The sequence below is a fragment of the Grus americana genome, chromosome 2 (genome assembly GCF_028858705.1).
Source record: "Grus americana isolate bGruAme1 chromosome 2, bGruAme1.mat, whole genome shotgun sequence".
Taxonomy (NCBI): domain Eukaryota; kingdom Metazoa; phylum Chordata; class Aves; order Gruiformes; family Gruidae; genus Grus; species Grus americana.
The window spans coordinates 61,859,415-61,882,246 of record NC_072853.1 but is presented as its reverse complement, the minus strand read 5'-3'; the positions used below and the strand labels follow the sequence as shown (position 1 = coordinate 61,882,246).

At 35.8% G+C, this 22,832-nt stretch overlaps 1 protein-coding gene across 1 annotated transcript in view; it reads right to left on the bottom strand.

Annotated features, from left to right (window-relative positions):
- DOK6 (docking protein 6) overlaps nt 1–22,832 on the bottom strand; it is a 266,352-nt gene that overhangs the window by 37,423 nt on the left and 206,097 nt on the right. The window contains exon 7 of the mRNA XM_054817397.1: nt 21,367–21,484. Within this exon, the coding sequence (XP_054673372.1) occupies nt 21,367–21,484 (118 nt within the window). The remainder of the gene's footprint in view (nt 1–21,366; nt 21,485–22,832) is intronic.

Below are 22,832 nucleotides of genomic sequence, written 5' to 3'. Positions count from 1 at the left end.
ACATCAAAGACTAAAGAGACATTGCCATCCTTCCATGTGAAACAGCTAGAAATCTAAAGAACTTTTTATTTTATCCCCAGTTGATTTATTCTGGTTGATTTCCTCAGTCTTGCAAAGGATTTCTGCCCAATATGACTCTGAAGCTTGATGAATCACAGCTCAAAAAGGAGAAGATGTACATATGTTTCTGATCATTGTTAAATGTACTTGACCAAATTCTGAAGTGAAGAATGTTTTCACTTTGGAAATACTTGAAAACGTACTTCTTTAAAAGCTTAGTTTACAAGAAAATTGTCAACACTGTTGTGAGAGTCAGCAAAGATATTTATAGCCATTCAAAAAAAAAAAAAAAAGAAAAGAAAAATAAAGAAAAAGCAAAAGAAGCTTGTTTCTATTTTAATACGAGATAAGCATACAGATAACCCACATGGAGTTTTGTAGATAAGCTATTGACAAGGTGATTTGCTTTGATTGATGAACCATATAGGCAGGTCTGGGCAGCCTTGTCATTGTTATTCAATGCAGTAGGTGTAGCCCAGACTCTGAACTCATATGCAGTAAACAGAACAATAATTGCAGTTATATTACATATATAACTGTAGGTGTACACATATTATAGCATAGCATGCTACTTATATTGTAGCCAGAGCATAAGATAAGATTTAGGGTCAGAACTTTTCATGCCTTTCCAGATATATCATACAAGTCATATGTATGCAAGAAATTAAATAATACATTCCAAAGAGAAGTATAGATAGTATCATACAATTGTGTGTTCATATAAAAATTTTTTAATTTTTCCCAGTTTTCTCCCTATGAGCTGGGAAAAGGTCAAAGAAATATTAATAAAGAATACAGAATAAATCTACTATTAAAGGACATCTCTCTTTAAATGCAGGAAGACTTTTAAAAATAATCTTTCAGTCCCTGAACTGAAATTTCAAACTCTTTTCAAACTTTTCATTTATTTGGTCAGAATTCCAGCACATACAACTATTGCAGATATATATCAGACTGATGTCTTTTGTGGGAATCTTCACTTTAAGAATCAAGGAGAAAAAACTACCCATATTTCACACAACCCACTGAATGGAGGGACTACCTTTTATTCACTCATATAGTAGACACTCAGATTACTAATGTAGGCGCAGAAGCTGGCTTTTATAACAGCATCGGCTGGACTCAACACCACCCTCCCAGGAGGAATGGGCTAGGGAGAATGACACATCTAGGATAATTCTGGAAATTTGGTGGGGGGAAAAAAGTACGGTCTGAAAAAAAGTTATACAAGTCCGTGCTAAATCTACACTGTTGCTGTACATTGTTGCATCTGGTGGCTGCCCAGCGATCCAATTTAAAGGAGAATCCCTTGATACAGAACTGTAACAAAACAGAGAATCTCTTACTTGTTCCCTGCGATCCCGGCTAGTTCAGGGAAGAGACAGCCTCCTGTTTTCAGTCTGCTACACTCCTAGCTGCCAATTTCCTCACGAGGTAAATAGTGAAGACAGTCAAAGACTTGTGACCATACCAAAAGAATATTTGGCATTACTCATTTAATACTTTCCATGATGCTGGTCACTGCTTCAACATAGCATGGCACCATGACAGACAAAGGGCTTGGGCATCCTTTACTTCTGTGTTCTCCCCATTCCAAATCACCACTTTTGGTGGCACTAAATTAACCAATCCTAACGCACACAAACTGAAATTGCTTTGGAGTATGTTTTCTTGTTGTAGGATTATTTTTAAAGACAGCAGATTCTGGGCCCGAGCTCCTGCTTATGTGAAGGGCACTTTCAGGTCTTCCTGTTGTGTATTGTACTGAACATCCGATCTTAATTCCCTGGCTCTGAAGCCACAGCATGTTTAATTAGGCCCATAAAAAATAAATGGCCCTAGAAAATGTTCTTTTTTGTCCCATAACACAGTATTCCAATTTGAAATGTGCTTATGTTTGTAGGTTGCATCCCCTCACACAGACATATGTAGACTCATTCATCATGTATACTTCCAGAAAGAAGTTAAAAAGGTCTGAGAATGTATTGAATAAGGAGGACATTTAAAGCCACCATTTTCTAATATTAATAACGGGTGATAATTTGGCCATATGATATCAGATATTGCATAGAAGTACAGACTGACGGCACCATGATACCTATTTTTACTGTAGTATTAAACGAGCAAGAAGAATAAATAGAATGAGTTGCATAATGGAAAGTCATGAATGGTAGCATAGATGTTTTTCCCTCCTACATACTTTGCCTGAGAATAACACTGAACCAGGAGTACCGCATGGCCACACAAATAAACAAAATGCTAAAACATAGCAGTGCGGGAATGAAATGAAGCACCTGATTAACAACTCGTGACAGCTTTACAACAATTAAAAGAAGGAACATCATTCTAAGAAATGAAAATTATTATTCTTACGCTCTGTTTTTCTGAGTTTAAACCAAAACATGCACTGGCATTTGCATTTAGATTCACAACCTGTTGAAGAAGGAATATTTTAAATTTCTGAAAGTTTCACTAGAAAAATGAATGTCTCCATTCTGCTGTTGTGCTAAAATTATGGAAAAGGAACCTAGAGCTGTAGGTTTAATATTGCTAAGGAAAAAGCAGTTCTCCCACTGTCAGGACTACATGTAGAACTATGATAAGCCTGCTCTAAGAAATGCCCACTTTCATGTAAAAATGCATAGTAAATCATTTCTCCAGGAAAAAGGAATTTGTGCTGCACCTGAGATCATCATAGTGTCAAACAGAAGAAGAAAAGTATAAAGATACATATTGGAAAATCCTTCCGAATAGTAAAAACACATACAAACATGAAATACAGCCCATCTCAACAGGCTCTTGTTTCAGTTAGCTGAACAGTCTGGATGGAATTTTGTTAGCGCAGTAAAGCTAACAACTGCTCCTCTGTCACAATGTTTTAGTGAGTACAACTCAACTTCTCTTATCCAATATGTTACCCTTGTGCTAAAGCATTCCTTTGAAGTTCTCACTTTTGATTGGGAAGGGTTCAGCACTTGGGCAGACAGAAGCATTATTTGCATGCCAATATCAGTACAATTTTTTTTTTGAGCATCCTAGATAGACCAATCCAATCAAGTTTATGAATGAATCTGAATAGTAATGATTAATACTGAGTCAAAATAGAAGTTGCAGAAGTTGCTGCACTACAGTATTTCTACTGCTCTGTAATAAATTTAATTTGTGGTTTGTGAATAGTTGTGTTTGTGCACAGTTACACAAAAAACAACAAAAAACAAACAAACAAACAAAAAACCCCTATCCTGTTTTCCTTTTAAACTCCTAATGTCTAGTGGTATGAAGCTCTGTCTAGAAGAGTATTTATGTCACATTTTCTCTAACTCTGATACGGATGCACTTAAATGATCTTGTAACTGCTGTCTCCTCTGATCACAAAATGGCATTTGGTCTATGATCCAATTAGTTTTGTCAAGTTTGCAAATTACCAGAGGGACCACATTTGTAGTCTTTAGAAACTGACTGTTTCATGCTTTGTTTTGATGGCTGAGACGCTGGGACATTATTTAGACATTAGAACCCTCCCTTACTCATTAGCAGTTAATGGACTGGGAGCAAAGGAAACAGGTAACATTTATTTCATGAAGTCATCTTTAATGAGAAGCTCTAGTAGTGGACTGAGATCAGTTAAGTAAGTGAGAAGGAAAATAAACTCTGAGAAAAATATAACTCTTTTAAATATGAGAACAAATAATCTACCCCACAGCTAGCAAAACTAATATAATATGATATATTACAGACTAAGAAGTTATCTTGATCCTGCATTTCCAAATGCTCCTCTCATTTAATTTCTGTCCTCCATTGATTTATTCTGAAATTTGTAGAAACATCCACTTCTATACAATAACCTCTGGTAAAGGTCACTCCTCCTTATTCACACCAAGAAATACGGAATTTCTACCGAAAGTAAGAATATCTCAGGTCTGACCTAATATTGGCCTTTTTCCATTTACAGAAAAACTAAAGTCTCCTTAGGGCAAGAAACACATTTTCTTGCAGTGACAGGTACTTTTTTTGGCATTCAATGGCAACAATGACAATAAATATAGCTCCTAGAGCCCTCTAATTGTAGTCCATAGCTATATACTGGGCATATGACAGTGAAACCTAGCATGCCTCTTGACCTGTAGGAAGGCATTCAGCTAATTTGTTCCTTTTTACAGAAATAACTCAGGTCTCTTGGTCTCATGGTGAGTGGAGAACGTGCTTCTCCTTTGGGTAAAATCTAGGCGCCTCTGTTCAAAGCAGTTTCAGCCATTTCAGCAATATAGTAAGACTGTGTCATAAAACTCACTGTTCTCATCATATTTACTCTATATTTTTGTCCAAAACCACATAAATGTTGATGACAGGTTATGATTTTATGACATTTATGAGTATATTATACCATCTTCCTGTAAGCTTCTTATATTTAGAATGACAGAAATGCAAATAAAGTAAAATAACATGCTGTTTCTTGTATGGATATCCAATGTGAACAACAACAAAAAAGTATATTTAATATGAAGAAAAGGTTAAACATTAAGATAAAATTTGCACACAAATGAGTATCACTATTCCCACATTCGTTCACCCTTTCATTTGAGTCTTTCATTACGGTATTTTATATTTGTCTTATAAACAGCTGGATATGCTGTGACAGGGGTTTTTTTTGCTGTTACCTTTGTCTGAATTTTATTGCACACAGTGCTGGCCTTTGCTAATACAGTGAACATAATTATAATTCTATCATCTATTATATTTATACTACCAGGAAATTACAGAATAGATCAGTGGATCCCATGTCTCAAATGACAGTGAGGATATATGTTGGAAGTCAGTATGACTTTTTCTCCTTTTTGCTAGGAAATCTCAACTGGAAATTAAAACAATTAAAATATTTAAGACAAAGCTGATTAATGATCCAGACATTCACTGAAATCTATGCATGTGAGCTGATCCTTTAAGAATGATTACTGGTAAAGTAATTTGTTCACAGACATAGTTAGTTCCTCTTGTCTGATAATAGTGCTTAATCTCCTTGGCATGTTAAATGCAATCCTGAAAATAACAAAGCGGTTATCACCAGAAAATATACTAACACCAGATTAAATATATCCATCTATACAGAGGTCCAGAACTGGTTTTGATTGTTGTTGCTAGAAGTAATGCAAGATAAAGAACATGAATGTAATCACAGTGTGAAAATATCAAGTAAAAGGTTACTCCTAAGTGATCTGTATTATTTTAAAAAATAAGAAAACAAAGTGATACAAACATAAGTCTAGCCAAATACAGATATAGAACTGAGTTAGTTTATGCATGTACTATCACAAAATAAGGTTATGAGCAGATCGATGTTACACGAAAGACAAGTAATTTTCAAAGTTAAAAAGCAGCTTTGAGTAAACTTTCTTATAATTTATTAAATTAATTTTATTTGTAAAATGAATAAATGCAAATTTGAGTCAACCAATTGAATGATATCAATAGAATACACTCTTTGTCTATTTTTTTTTCTCTAAAAAGAAATGTTTTAGAAATGGATTTTAATGTCTAACTGTTGATAGTATGTTAAATTATTGGATCATACTGATTGTACTTCTCAAACTATTTGAAAATGTGGTATTAATTGTGGCCGCTTTCTCGTAATATACAGTCAAGAAAGTAAGATGTCCCAAACAATTTGGAAGAATTGTATTTGAACTTTTAATTTACTGGAAGAAATTGTAGTATCATAGAATCACAGAATGGTTTGGGTTGGAAGGGACCTCAAAGACCATCTAGTTCTAACCCCCCTGCCATGGGCAGGGACACCCTCCACTAGACCACGTTGCCCAAAGCCCCATCCAACTTGGCCTTGAACACTTCCAGGGAGGGGGCATCCACAGCTTCTCTGGGCAACCTGTTCCCGTACCTCACCCCCTCACAGTAAAGAATTTCTTCCTAACATCTAATCTAAATCGACCCTCTTTCAGCCTAAATCCATTACCCCTTGTCCTGTCACTACACTACCTGATAAACAGTCCCTCTCCAGCTTTCTTGAAGGCCCCCTTCAGGTATCGGAAGACTGAAAATCCAGTAATAGTTTTTAATATGAAAAAACTTCTGTTAAATTTGAGCTATTTAATAATGTCTTTAAAAAGCTAATTTCTTCTTTGGGCACCATTTATATTATATATGCACATAAAAAGCTACTTAATATTTAGATAATGGATATAAAATGAACAGTTCTGATGTTCTTCTTTTTCCTATAACTACACTTATAATTCAGAAGATGTTTTCTATTTTCATCATGACTTTAGCTTGTAGAATTGTTAATTTAAGTTTCACATATTTCAGTACACAGATACTATGCTTCTAGAAGCATTACATACACAGATTTGACAGATAAAATGCCTAACCATTGTCCTCGCCAGAAGGCAGAACATACTTTTCTGTTCCTTCCATCCTGGAAAAGGCTATATATTATTGTCACTACAGTGCTTTTATTAACATTCTAGGGCAGAGAACAAAATGTTACATATTTTTGAGTCACTATAATATATAACCTCACCTTCATCTTCCCTCTCTGTTTTCAATAGGATTACAAAAGTCTACGATATTAAATACACTCCTTCCTCTAGGTCAAATAAATGACTATATAGCCCTGCTACAGTTCGATCAAAATGTAAAGGTGCTCATTGTTAGTGAGTATAAGATAAGCTGTAGATGCAATGTATTGTTTCTAAATAATAAGTAATGAAAAAGAAAAAAGAGTTTAATGCATTTCGTCTTTCTCTTAAGATGCTCAAGATCAAATCCAAACTAAAACTCTCCAACTGTGAAAATACAGCAGTTATTAAAAATAAGCTTAAATGCTGCCACACAGTTTCTTCAGTGGGAGAGACCAAATATAATACTGATTATTCACTTTTTGAAAAGTTCTCTTTCCAGAAAAAAAAATATCAGAAAAAGTAAAGAATTTCTTCCTAACATCTCATCTAAATCGACCCTCCTTCAGCTTAAACCCATTACCCTTTGTCCTGTCATTACACTCCCTCATAAACAGTTCCTCACCAGCTTTCCTGTAGGCCCCTTCAGGTACTGGAAGGCCGCAATCAGATCTCCCTGGAGCCTTCTCTTCTCCAGGCTGAACAACCCCAACTCTCTCAGCCTGTCCTCATAGGAGAGGTGCTCCAGCCCTCTGATCAGCTTCGTGGCCCTCATCTGGACTCTCTCCAACAGCTCCATGTCTCTCCTGTACTGGGGCCCCCAGAGCTGGACGCAGTACTCCAGGTGGGGTCTCACACAAGAGCGGAGTAGAGGGGCAGGATCACCTCCCTCGACCTGCTGGTCACACCTCCTTTGATGCAGCCCAGGACACAGTTGGCTTTCTGGGCTGCAAGTGCACACTGCCGGCTCATGCTGAGCTTCTCATCCACCAACACCCCCAAGTCCTTCTCCTTGGGGCTGCTCTCGATACCCCTGCAATATTGAGGAAGTAGTAATCTACATGTGAAAGGCAGGTCAACTGATTCAGGGCAATTTAAATGTTAGACTGGTTCAGAGCCAGGACCCAATTTTATTTTGTCCCAAAATGTGTATGTCATCTCTTTCATCCCAGCTGGAGATCTAATATTTCAACACTGACCGGAGCCCCACAATTGCAGCAGGAAGGAGAAAAATTCAAAATGGAGATTTGTGTCATGGTGCCTAATATGACTGAGGCACAGATGCATCATTTGATCGCACAGACTGAATCCAGATCGGGCCTCAGAACATGAACTTGTTTATGCTGAGTAAGAAGTAAGAACATACAGCAGAGTGTTTACGCTAGCCATATGCCTTTAAATTGGCGTTATGCCAGCAACTGGAGAACAGACAGTACCTGATTTGATATAAAGTGCAAGTGATATCTAATTTGGCATAAAGTTTGCCTTCACAGAGCTACCTATCAAAATATTTTGAAGAAATTTAAACTCTTTTAATGAGTTTGTGTCACTTCAGCATCCTCAATCACATAGCCATGTGATTCACAGCCACATTTCTTATCAAGCAGCAGCCACTTTCAAACTGTATTTATTGTTTTGTCAAATCACAGTCCTATCCCATGCATCAAGAGGATCATAAGGAAACAAGGCAACATTTTAATCAAGATGCTGCTACCATTTATAACAATTTATATTTCTGAGTTGTACATCAAAATCCACACAGGGATTCTTTGCCTATTAAAAATGAGCAAGCAAAAAAAAAAAAAAAACCAACCACAAACATCTTTCATTAAATTAGCACTTGAAGATATGAACTTTCTACTTAACAATGCTCATTAATATTACTCAACGTGGACTGCTAGGTAGACTTTCTTCTTACTCCTTCAGTTCCTTTTTCAGTGTACTGATGGTCACAGTGAATATGAAGACCTGAATTGCTTATCACCTTATAGAAAACTTGTCAAAGGCATCTGCATTTCAGTCTAATGGTGCAATATTGCAATAACCATAATTCTTCCATTGTGACCATGCAGATCAGAAAATGTTTCTTTTTGTCTGTGTGCCTGAAGTGCCTGTCCTTAGAAAAGAGGCTTCCAGCTATCATGTGCCAGCAAATCTATCTATTGCACTTTCTAGAGACACTAGATTTAGTGCAATATTGTTTTGCACATAGCTAACCATAATGCCAACATGAAAAATTTAAGTCATAGTTTGGCATACAAAACAAAATATCCATCTGCTAAGCAAAGGAAACTTTAGAATGACAAGAATGAGTTTCAAATGCAAAATATTTTTAGCACATTAAAATGGCAACTATTAAGCATTGCATGTTTGATAGCAGATAGTACAAGTACAGAATGTTAACATATAAAGGACACCTAACTGCAGTAAAATAAACATTTCTGATATATTATGCAGAGTAAGAATAGAAATATGAATCGCTTTAGCAACACACTTGGGAGGTCTCTAGCAGAGTTATGCTGATCTATAGCAGATTGGGATCTGGCACTCGTTTTGTTCTGTCACATAGTCAGGAATACTGGACCTAATTGTAACCAACTTTGTGAATATCGTAGACATTTAAATAATAGGGAATAAATGCACTTATAATCTCTGAAAAATGAAAACAACATTACGCAGAAAAGAAGAAAAGATTTGAACAGGAACATGATGCACATTGAGCAACTCATAAGACACCTGTCTGACACAGAAGGTGGAAGGAGATTTACAATATGTAGTACCTGGCCCTATATTTTATGTCTGTGAAGTCTGATAAACATATGTAAAAAATATGACAGATAACATGTTTAACTCCAGTTTTCACTAAATGATATTTTTGATCTAACACACACTTCTGTGAGGAAAAATACACCTGGATATGAGTTGGATTCAAGGTCGCAGCTATTTAGAACTGAATATATAATATACAAGATGTGTAACATACATATCCAGGATTTGGCACATCTTGATATATTTTAGCTATACAGTTTAGAAGAGATTTCACATTGAAATAACATCTGTGTTGCAGCAGTGCATTCAAAAGTAATGTATGATAATATATAAAGCTCTTCATGCTGAAATGATTGTTTTATAAAATGGTTTGTCTTAACATTCACATCTTATCTACAATCATATTTCATTTTGATCTGCATACTACTTGTTTGCTTGCTTATTCACTGTGTAGGTTTAAAAATCCTGTTAAAATTTTGATACGACGTATTTGCAGAGTGATTGATATATTCATATCTATGAGTTTTGTATTCAGTTTCTGTTAGTAAATCTCCAGATAAAAACCCCCACCTGTAGCTATCTGAAAAAACTTAATTCTTACGAGTACATTTGTGTAAGCAAAATACATATAAATATTTACATTTCAAATAAAATGCTATGAACTAATTCTGAATAATTTTCTCCTAGGAAAAATTATCTTGATGTGTCAATGGCTTCAGTGGCCACTTCAAGAAACAACAAATTTCAAACAGTATGTACTAAAATTGTATGTACACTCTAGCGTCGTTGTCAAAGAACAGTGTTTGGCTTTCAGAGGACAGATGCCAGAATAATTGTCAGATTTCAGTGATTCCTCCCCAGTCAGGTGAAAACTGCAAATGCTGTGCAAGCAGTCAGATGGTGCGTCATACTGTCTCTAAAAGTAAGGTAATTTACTCCTCTGAGGTCAGCAAAAACAGAGTTCAAAGCTAATTCTGTCTATCACTTCTGGATAAAAAATACTTTCAAGCAGCAACTCACAGAGTTTGGCTTTAGAGCTCCTACTGACTAAGGGCTGTTTTCAGGGAGATAAGGGCATCATCACTCCCCTACTGTTGAGGCTGAATATTGCTTTACTGACAGCGTAATGGTAAGGACCCATTCTCCAGGTATTAACCTGTACTGCAACTGTATAAATGTTGGGACAATTTCATGCTATGTGATGGTACTGAGAAGGCTTTATTAAACCATTTCCACAGTGGCGATGATATTCTCAGGGTTTGGGTTTTTTTTTTTCTTTTTTGCCTAATCATATCAATGTAAAAAATAAGAAAAAGAAATCTTTCATTCAGATGACTTTTAAGTCCAAAGCAAACGTACATATATTTTATCATATAAAATGCATCTACATTACCATGTAAAAATCCAACAGAGATCCATAACTATCAGAACAAAGATTAATTTCAGTTAAAAGGCTCTACATAATTACACGGGCCACTAAAGAAATGCTCAAAAGTGGGGGTCATGTTTATGCTACAGTGATCTGTGGACATGAGTTATAGGGAAGGTTTTCTTCTTGTCTAGGTCAGCAGAATTTGGGTTTTTTCCATGAGCAAGAATGAGCAACAGCTGAAGACCAACGCCTTAACAACAAATTAAGTTCTCTTTCTTGTCTAGTTATGAAGGTTTTCTTTCACATCTTGCATGGTTTTGAACATTTAAATAAGCGAAATAAGTAAGTATCTTATATTCACAGAAATGATATTGTTAACATTTTCTGTACATTCTCCTTTTTTTTATAATAGTTATACACTAACGTAATGTCATTCATATCCCTGGCAACATTCCTGATTTACTGCAGCATAAGCAAAAAACCAGTCACACCTTGAAGATAACAGCTTAAATTGTCCCCCTCTTTGGTATTTTATTACACAATAAATACCACTGCAAAATTTATGGCTCATTCCTAAAGTTCAGTGCAAGGTTTGAAGTAAAACTAAGGTAATAAGAGTACGTGAAGAGGCATCTTGAGGCCTTTATATTTTTTCAGTCCTAAGACACCTTGAGGCTGGTCCGGTACATGAGCATAAGATGGAGCAGTCCTTTGCTTTGAACTGCTGGCCAGCGAATCAGAAAATAGTACAAAATGCTAAAGAAGCTCAAGAACAATCCCTTTTCCTCATTCTTACACTAGATGAACAGAAGATCTACAGTCTAGAAGTTACAAGAATTTTGCAGCCACAGGCATTGAGAAGAGACCTTCTCAGGTACCCTAGAGAGTCAAAAGACGTTACTAGTGCGTACAAACCAGTACACATTATGACTGAAAAATCACACACTGGTACAGATAATGTTCAGTATTTGCTACCCCTGGCCCCGTGTCCCCCTCTTCCCTCACTCTCCATTTACTTGTTAAAAATGGGTTGTCTTAGTTAATATATGGTGACAGTTAGGAGAAAAACAACTCCTCCCAAATAGATTCATGGAAAAGCACTACAACAGATTGACACTTAAACCGAAATGCACATACTTGATCAGAGGAAAGTGTTTCTATAAGAGGCATGAAAGGGATGAAAACCTGCTGAGCTATTTCTCAGAATTAAATACCTGCTCTGATGAATGGGAAATAATGAGACAGTTGACAAGAATGAATGAAATACATTTCTATTTCCTAACCCAGAATAGGTTATCTTTTCCATCGTAAAAAGCTTGTGACATCATATGTTTGGTGATGATAGGACTGTCGTCTCACAAACAGAAACCCTGAAAAACTGGTGAGACACCCTGGAAGAGTATAACAGCAATAACGGATAAAAACAAGCAGCCAAAGTCTGTCAAGAATCAATCATTTAAATTGATGACGCATTTATAAAAATTACAATGAGAATAGGCTTTCCCAAATTAAAATATAAGGTCCAACACTTATGTAAACAGGCTCTGAGCTGTACTTTCTGTAACAACTTTGCCTGGGAATATTCCCAGACCCTGGGACGCCCACATATGAAGAGAGTAGATAGAAAGCACATTTGGGTACCTGCATTCCTGGTTTGATGCCATCAGTCCATGACCAAGAAACTAGAAAATCTGACAACTTCCCATTAGACATTTTAACACAGCATGCAGAAACTTTATTAAAAACCAAGATGTGTTCCTATTTTCGCAAAAAAGTAGGCAAGTGTATGGACACAGAGGTGCTAGTCTGGCATGTACGTAATAGGTATTTAGGAAGAAAATATTCTGTTGTTGTTATCTACTTTTACAGATGTGTGGAAAAGTGGCAAAATGAGGTAAAAATGAAAAATTGCTTCATGCAGTTTTCACTAACTTCCATGAAAAGGAACCATACCCAGTAATGACAAAATTGCAGAAGTACAGTACAGAAAAGAATAAAACTGACAGCGTTTAAATGCTTAATTAGTGAAATGCAAGAACAATGTTGCTAGCCAGGGGAAGAGTGTTTTTCTTGGAAGCTGAAAGCAAAGAACTGATCAAAATCCTCTTTTAATTATATTTCATTCAGAAAAGATAAAAACAATGGTACAGATATAACTAACTAGCCATGTGTCTTCTGCAGGTTGAAAACACACCTGTCCACCATTAGCTAATTCTCAGCTAAGTATTCAATTAATAAATTCAATTAGATGCTTTATTTTGAGTGCGTGATAACAGGGTCTATAAGTTGCACCTAGTTCAGCTCCTATCAAGCAGCTTTGGGAGCAGCCTGCGGTGGCTATATAAGGCCTAACAGGGTTTGGAGAGAAAAAAGGAGGCTCATTACCGGCAGTGGCAGCCCACGCCAAGGATTATCCCTGGGGAAAGAGGTGGGCTGGACAAGACCCTGCTTTCTACCCTGAGTGGGGATGAAAGTCCAAGGAGGACAAGAGGCAGAGAGAAGATGCATCCTCAGTTTCTCAGTCAACACACCCTGGGCAGAACATCCCCACCGGCACAGGGGGACAAGCTGTGCCTTTCCATCACCTCCTTGGGCTGGGCTGAGGGATGGCATTACTGCACACAGGAGGAGGCAGGACGCTGCTGGGAACACAACCACCCATGCCACATCATGTCACACGCATTAGGTCAGAGAAAATAACTAGGGCACAGCCCCTCTGCATGTAAAATTGGGCTAGTGACAATAACAGAAATATTTGAGTCATTAAAGAGAGTACTCAGGATCTTTTAATTTCATCCTCACTCTCCAGTTAAGGTGTTTGCTGCTGAACAACAAAAAGTCTCATTCCGCTTAGGACCTCACCTCTACCGTCCGCAGTCAGGATAGGTATGGCTTTGCAGTACACTGATCTGCACTGAAACCTCATACGGACATATTTTGTTAGAGGTAGGGAAGGACAGGGCCTTTGATATTTATAATGTAAATTCCAGAGCATGCAATTCTGGTTTCTACCAAGTCCTTTCCCTCTTATCTCTCTCCCAGTCTGGTACTGTATTTTCCTTTCTTCCATATAGCTTTATAACAGAATATCTCATTTTTTTCTTAAACTCAGGGCAATGAGCCTTTGATTAAAATCCTTTCCCGAAAGGCATCTTCAAAGGATTTTGAAGGATAAACAAGTATCCAGCAGTTAAACAGCAAACTCACTTGTAGTATTCAAACATGGAACTGCAAGGAGTTGGCAGACTTCAGTTTTGGAAAAGATTAAAAACTTTCACTTTGGTGAAATCTGCTAACTCTGTATTTGGAGGAAATCCCCGTTGTTATTCACAGTTCTTACTTCTGTGAAATTTATCATAGTTTCTTACAATGTATCATTTTGATCAAATAAAGAGTTGGCAGGCTATAAGAATTCACCAAGATGAAAAGGCTTTTTTGAACAAATAGAGAATGAAAGATGTTCTAGGAGTTTTTGAACATTTTTTTTTTCTCTACTGAATAATACTATGATTTTTTAATCAGTTCTGCAGAATTGAAATTCACTATGGAATTATAAAGAACATATTCTTATGGGTCAATTAAACTGAACGTACCAAGTAGGGTGTCCATTGTGCTTAAATTTGCCTTACCATGAAAATAAATAGGTCTGTACTAACAACAGACTATATGTCATGTGCCACAAATACTGTCACCATAATATTGCTGCATATTAGTAAAGTGAGGTGATACACACAAAAGACAATCTTACAAAAAATTAAGATTAATGTATTTGAGATCTTACGATACTCTTTCTATAACAATTATATTTAAAACTTTATAATAACCAAATAATAGGCTGCTAGGTCAGTGTTACTTAACTTCAGACAAGCAATTAAATAAATATTTATATGATCTCATTTTATGTCATAAACATTAGAATGTGAAGGGTGGGGTTGGCTCTTTTTTCTACTTAAAGTAGAACACAATCAATTGCACTTGAAATCCTTGTGCTTGGCTTCTTTCCTCATTACTGCTGGCAAAGCTGGTATTATTGACATCCCCCCACTCTTCCCATTACACAGTCTATTTTCAAAATTTACATTGTTTCTAGATTATAAAAAAATTTGTGAACATGTTCTATAGAAGTGTCAATTTCAATAATTTTTACTTTATTTAAAAATAACTATTAAAAGAAAAAGAAGTATAAAGTCTAAGCAGTTCCTGCAAATAGATACTAAAGAAAATACATTTTTTTGCCCAGGTGGGTTGTTGTTTTTTTTAATTTTCCCAGAAATATGCAGGCTCCCCCCTGCCTCAAATTATTATAAAGGGAGTTTAATGTGTCCATGATTTTGAGTAATAATTTGACTAGAAAATCTGGTTTGTCAGCATAGAAATATTTTCATTTGTTTGAAATTACAAAAATGAACTGACAATCTTCTTTATTCCAACTGTGATAACATAACGCAAAATAAGATAGTCATAGCTAGAGCAGTCTGGATTTTGGTGAAATGATTTAATAGAAAAAAGCAGTTTTCAGAAAATTGACTTTTGACAAATATTTCAATTTTCTCTTTGATATAACGTAGGAAACCTTCCTGTTCAGACAATCCAATACCAGCTGACAGCATCCATGGAGCTGGTTACACCTATTGTCCCACTACACATATTCTTACGCTGAACTACAGCTCTTGTGATACAACGCAGGTCCTTGAATTTTACGATATAGCAGAGAGATCAAATGACTGTAGCATAACTGTAGCTGGTCTTAAGCTAACTCAGGGTAAAGGTTCCTGGTTTTGGTTAAGTTAAGCTAGGGGCAAAGCTTGATTTACTTCTCACACTAACAGTGAGTGAGAAGATAGTGTCATCACATATTCATGATGTCATTAAGCTAAGACATAAAAAGAGATTTATAACTAAGAATTTGTGTAGCTTGCACTGAAGAACTTACATATGTTGGTTTTTGGAGGGCAGAGGAGGCGATCGGCCAATATTTAACTGCTCTTCTTACACCATTTGGGCTTTCAATTGTAACTTGAGCGTACAGTGACTTTTATGCTTTCTGGTGTAGCACAGAATAACCTCTTTGACATGTGATATCACTGGACGACCATCTTCTGAGAGAAAGGGCATCACAATACAGGGCTTAAATGAAATCAGAACTTCTGAATTTGACAACAGAATATGCTTTATTAATCTTTTTTTGGCTTTCCTCCCCTATTTTTCATGGCTTATAATGGTAAGAACCTCTTAGCTCAGCAACCATTTATCAGAATGAAAGGCAATATGTCAAGATACTCTTTAGAGCTTGTCAGTAATGCCCTTAATTAGCTATAGAAATCACTGTTGAACAAAATGAGCTGCTGCTTTACTAGTTTCTAAGACACTTCCTATTTCCAATATGCCATTTTAAAACCAGTCTAGTGATGCACTATTTTGCACAGAATTTCAAAGCACAAAAGAAAAGGATCAAATCTACCGCATAAGATTTGAGAAGCCACATAATACAGTCATTTTAAATAATGTAGCTTTTACTTAGTTTCTGCTCAGTACATATCTTGTTTCAGGTGTCCTTTATTCCTACTTCAAATTTTATAGGCTTCATTTACTAATATGAAAGTCCTGATGAGATTCAGCAAAGGAAATGGGAAGGTGGCAGGCTATAAAGCATTTCAGCTTTAGCTGCTGGTAGACACTTAGTGAAACATTACTGAGTGATCAGGTTTATATAACAGATATATTCTAACATTATATGTCATTCACATTATTCTGCCATCAAGATTAGATGGGGAAATGGATTCTGTACCCTGTTGCTGGGCATATGAGCAAACAATGGAAATGCCAAAATGACGAATGTCCTCCAATTAATTTTGCATATTTAATTGGCAGAAAACTGCAGAAGCCCACATAGGAAATTCCTGCAGGATTAGCCTGAGAAGTGTTGAATAGAATGATTCAAACTCTTCTAAATATTTATCAACTCAAATACTCTCTGATTGTTTTTAATGACATATCAGAGCTTCTACTTTGAACAGGCTGGAAATTTATGTAGCTGGGAGAAATAATTTGTGTATGACTTGGTCTCCCTTTTATGTACAAAACCTGTTAGCTGAATAGGTTAACTCTACATGTTATTCTACTTAAAATTTATTCAAGAAGAAGAGAAGGGTGAGCTCTCTCACCTAACAAGGCTGAAAGACAAGGGGCAATGCAGGCTTGCTTACTGAGGCCAATGAGGAACCAGAGCTTCCCTCTGTTTTGATTTGCAAAAGCAGATTTATTTTTCCTGCATCTTTAGTGTGAAATACAAAAGGCGATGGTATCAATGGCAACATTCCTACAGACTTTATTGAGGCCAGTTTTTACTTCTGCATGGTTTTGATTTTGAAATGTACTTGCAAGTTAAAAGTGATGCTTAAGTCCTGTCTCATTGACGATTACAGTTTTATTTATTGAAGTTCCTCACTAAAATTAAAAATGCGAGACCCTAGTTCTTTGCAGGCATGTTAGTATTTTTCAGTGTAATTTAATTACTTTGTTATGAGTTTACAGCAAAATGTTTTAAGAATTTGTGATAGAACAAATAAGCATTTGTGATAAGCAAATTGTGATAAGCAATTTACTGTGGAAAAGCATTACTGTTCTCTATAAGAGGAAAACATGTAAGATTTTACTGGTGTAATTCTTATATAAATATACATTCTTTCACATGAGAAATTAATAGGATTGCTTATGTGGGTAGGTGCTCATCACTTTGAGTATGGATGGCAAAATCAAAGTCCAAATAAGGAATGTGAACCAGACTCAAATACAACAGGGGTGATTGAAAGTGATTCTTAATTTGGAATTTCTTGGAGAAAGACCAGACTATAATTATATTTTCTGAACATAATTCCCTCAGCAATTTCAATAACTGCAATAGAAAAAGCTAATGCAGGTTTCCATATAAAAATTTTATTTTTCCTTATTTGTTTAATAATATCCAAACTGAATGTGTTTAACATTTCCACCACCCAAATTCTCTACAGCAAGAACTACAACATTAAGTTTCAGCTAGCTGAAAATTCAGTCTGCAATCCTTTTTTCATCCTAAGCAAATTTATACCCCAAAATGCAAAATTTAAAAAAAAAAAAATCATGCATTAATGCTATTAACTTTTGCTTTGTTTCTCTGTTTTTAATATCTTGTGAAACAGTGCCAAATCATATGCCAAGTAATAACAATAAGCAATGATTTATGATGATACATACAGAGGTTTTTCATGCTTACATAGCTTTTATACTTCTATTGTTCTCCTTCTTAAGCATGATTTCAGTTCACAGCAGTGCTCTGGGCTTGTAATTTTTGTGTTTTTGTAAACCTTGATGTATAGGAGGGCATAATATATCAATGAAAGTTTATCTTCTTTCAGGCTCTAATTCCTCGTAGAATTATTCATGTCTATTATTCATGAAAATGTACAATTAATTTAAGTCTTACCCATGTATGCACAAAACATCATGTATAAGTAATTTTCTTTTTCTTTTTTCTCTGTTACTTAAAGTATTTTATGATAAAAATCTGTAAGGAGACTATTTCATTTCTAAATTGTAATTAAAGGCAAGATCTGGATTATTAATATGTAGACTTTAGACAGAAGCATTGTGATTTGTATTTGTTGGGATTTTATGCGAAATCACTCCAACACAGAAGTTTAGATCAGAATTTAACCTGATGGCTGTAAAAACTTTGTGCTATTTTCCGGCGTGGCAGCAATTCCCCTTTTCTTTTTACTGCGCAGCAGTGGGGCTTGCCACAAGCCTGGTGTCACGTCAGACGGGGAGGAGAGGCAACGCACAGCGCTGAAAGGGCACCACTGTGTCAGCTGATGAGGCCCCACGCCACAACCTCTACAGCGGCTGCAGATCACGGATGGAAACTCTGTCAGACCCGCAGCACTATAGGGTAAAATTTGAAGTGAACACAGTGCTGTCACTGGTAAAAGCCAACCACCGCGCTGTTCCTATTGACAAGATTAATTAGACAACTAAATTGCTACTTTTATCTTAGCAGTGCAATCAAGAACTGAAAGAGTGCAAGGAAGATACAAATGGATGAAAAGCTGTATAAAGAGAGAAACCAGCCCACTTCATTTTGGGTTCTTTTGTGCAACCTGTGTTCCTTTAGCACCGTTATTCTGTGTTTTAATCTTTTCAGGTCTTTACATGTGAGTGTTGTCATGGGCAGATGGAGGATGACAAACCCAATGCCCATTTATTGAATTGCCTTTTCTCGGTTGAAATGTAGTCTTTAAAAAAACCCAAACGAAACCACAAAATCCCTCACCTTCTTACTCTACAGTATATTCATTATCAGATCAGCTCACACTACTAATTAAGTTAAGTTTGACTGCTAAATAACTCCCAAAGAGCCGATTTATCTAAGGTTGTATGAACACATATTCATTTCTCCTTATACATCACCAGCTGTTATTAATTAAATTCTAGTCACTTCATACTGCAAGTTTGAAATAATTGCCACTATGGAAACACTTTTACACTGTAATAAACAGCGAGTTCAGCTGCTACTTTACTGATATTGATAGTAATATGAATATAGGTAGACACCACTCTAGTTATATCATTGAGAGCTTGCGAGATATTCAGGGGAACGTGTGGAATTTTCAAATTCATTTCTTGAATGTAAAAAGCTTTGTCATAAATACACATTAAGTGCAGAACTGAGTTTGATGAGTTTCTGTAAAGAAAACATCTCCTCACTGAAGGTGTAACATACCTGTCAAGTTCAGAGGAGATGGCAGCAGCAGCAAGTGACTCTCCCCTCTGCAACAGCTCATCTCAGCCAGCTGCTGTACTAAGGTGAGGGGTGAAGTGATGCTCACAATCTGCTTCCTCGCTATCCACCTTCCACCTACATCTTATGAAGCGTCTGTGGGCTGATGCTTTGACAACCAGTAGGTCTCTGCTATGCAAAGACTACCAGTATGAAGAGGTATTAGGATGAAAAGGTGTACTTTGTGCTCCCTTAAGCTTCTGTACAAATACATTGCATTTAATTAGGTATTGCAGCAGAAGGTTCAAAGAGATCGTCATTACAGATAATGAATAATATTCTTGCTTGTAAAAGTTTTGCAACAAAATTGTCCTTTGGATGCATTTCTTAGCCCACTGGTAAAACTGAAATAGTCTCTCCTGAAATCAACTACGCTTTCTCAAGTTTCAGCCATCATAGTACATGTAAGAGAAATTAAAATCTTAAGTTCTGAAATATTTATTAGTCTCATATTTCAGCAGAAGTGTGAATAAAATCTGCATAGTTCCACAAATAAAATTCTTGCATTTGTAGTAATACACTTCAATATGTTGCATCCTGCAAAGTTAGTTGGTATAGATATTAAACTATTACTTGATATATCAAGTTTTGCTTTCCTTTATTGCAAAGGCCATTTATAAGAAACAAAAGATTGCAGAGAATGAGCAACATTCCATACATTTATCTCACTTCATGTATATCATAACACATTTACTATCTTTTTGCCAAAGGAAAGACCCATCAAGAACATAAGAAGAGGAACTCCAACTTCTCTACAAATAAACTTTTTATTATTATTTTGTTCATGAAAAAATATCAGTGATATGATGAATATTTTTAAGCTGATCTACAAGCACAACTTTTTTCACAAACAACTTCTGAAGGTTATTTTCTTTTTTCCATTCCTGTTATTTAGCTGTAAGACTATAACCATGATTAGAAATTCGCTTTGTCTTTGTTGTATTGGGGATGATGGGAAACAAATGCTGTACCCTTTAATGAGTCACCCATTGAATTCACAGCTCACCTGCTGATTTTAATTTATGTGATAATTTACAAAACAAAACATTTCATGTCTTTCATCTATACACTGTGTTTCACTTATTTTCATGAAAACATGTACTGTTTTCTTGCATTTGGTACTCTGTGTGCAGTTTCTAACCTCCTAGCTGAATGTAAATTGCTTATGCAAACAGATTAGTAAGACAGAAGTGAAATGATATCCTTAAGACAATTCCAAGCAATACAAAGGAATATTTTTATGATAAGTTGTTATTTTTTAAAAGTGAAAACAATACTATTAACTAAGCCCTACATTTTAAATGTAACAATAATTTCAGTTTCCTAAAAGATACAAATCAATTTCAGCCTAAGAGCAGTGAATCATCATCATCAAGTTATGTTAATTACAGCATTTAAAGTCTTAAGCAAATAACTTAGCATCTAAACGTATGAAAGAGAACTGGAGACAGAAAAAGATTGTATATATATACAGAAGGTCTGTAAGTTAGTCAAATCAACAGTTCATATATATGATTTACTAAGCAAATTCACCAAGAATAGCTCTTATTCCTAGAACTATTTTGTTTTAATCTTGCAACTCATATAGCCACTTTATGTTGATTTAATTGGGCACCCTGAGGTTGCCCAAATACATACATAATCTTATTGGAAGAAAATACTAAAACAACCTGACACTCATTAGCTACTGAGAAGCTACATTGAGCTAAATTGTCTATCTAGCTTTATGTGGTGATTCTGGGAATAATTTTCACCATTAGTTTACAAAATTACTAAAAGAAACCGGTTTTATGTAAATTTGGGAATCCTGCTGAGGTTCCTGACAATTGATAAAATGAAATGGAGAGAAAACAACCAGTGCAAATAAAAAACAATTTGCATGAATTCTAGTCAAATGGAAAGAAGCTAATGGACGTGGCATTTACTTATAAGGAACTTGCCTTGTAAACTGTAGATTTCTCCAACGCTGTTCTGCCGGGTGATGTGATGCCAGTATGCACTACGAGGAAGTGAGATCGACTTGGATAATGTCATTGGTTCAGACAGACTGGTCTGGAGCTAAAAACCAAAGCAAACATAAATGGAGGATCACTCATAACCATACTTGATAGATAATCTCAAAACTGCAAATTGAACCAATGTTGTTATGAAGACATTATTTCCTGAATTACCACAGGTTTTATACTATCATTTAAACTGCGTTATAAGCATCAGCACTGTGAATTCTCAGGAAAAACCTGTAAAAGTATATCACTTTTCTTTTTGGTCATTTAACCTGCATATTGGATTGAATACCCAGAAAGATGCTAAGAGAGAATCTTAGACAACCAGCAAAGAATCAGCAATGAAGAGTCATTAATCCCCTAATCCTCCATTCAAGTGGAGGGCATCTCATCACCAGTGAGCAGGCTACAGCCTCAAGTGCAAATTTTCCCAGTCTGGCAACTTCATGTAACTGAAACTGTGAATTGCATGAAAAGTGTCCATGTGTTCAAGAGCTGCAGCACAGAAACCTGACAGGAGGAATGTAAACTAAAAAAAAAAAAAAGAGAGCTTGGTCTCCAATGCACTATAGATGTGACTGAAAGATAGGACTAGGCTATAGCAAAAAAAGAATGATGGAGGACTGTGCATCCTGACAACCTCTTTGGATATACCTGTATAACTTATGCTTTCTCTGTCCAGAGGAAAAGAGAATGCATCTGCAAATTATAGTCTTGAGGCAAAAGGCAAAACATTTTATTAGTACGCATCCTGAAAAAAAAAAACAATTTCCAGTAAAGAGAACCACTTTGACTGTGGTTCATTATCTCAAAGCTAAATCCATGGACTGAATTGAAGTGGTTAAAGTTATATCATTATTCCTGATCTGAGGTGATTAGTTCCTGCCTGATCTGACCAACACTGATGCAGAAGAACTTTATATGCACACATTAAAGCTTTGAAAAAATTAAAAAAAAAATCCATTCTCATTATAAATTAAGGTAAGAACTGCTCTAGTGCAGGAGATCACATCGTGAGCATTCACAGTACTTTGTTTCCTCAGATTCTCTAATTAAAGAACAACTTCTGATATCACTTTTTGGGAAAGAAGTATCACCATATGTTAACTGCAATGGGACCAGATGAACTACATTTCTTTGGGGACTCCAAGGAGAGAAAATGCATTTTATATTTTATTAAAATATCCTCAAAAAAAAAAAACCAAAACAAAAAAACCCCTTCAAAATACATTGTCAATTTTGTTTTTCATTTGAAAATTTAAAATGTAAACATAAGCATATGGATTTGAAGACCTTATCCCCTTGTATATCATATAAAGGATGATAATATAATAGCACATTAATTTGTCCATGAAGTTCTACAAATATCTTACTAATTGTTAGATCACTATTAGCTATAATTT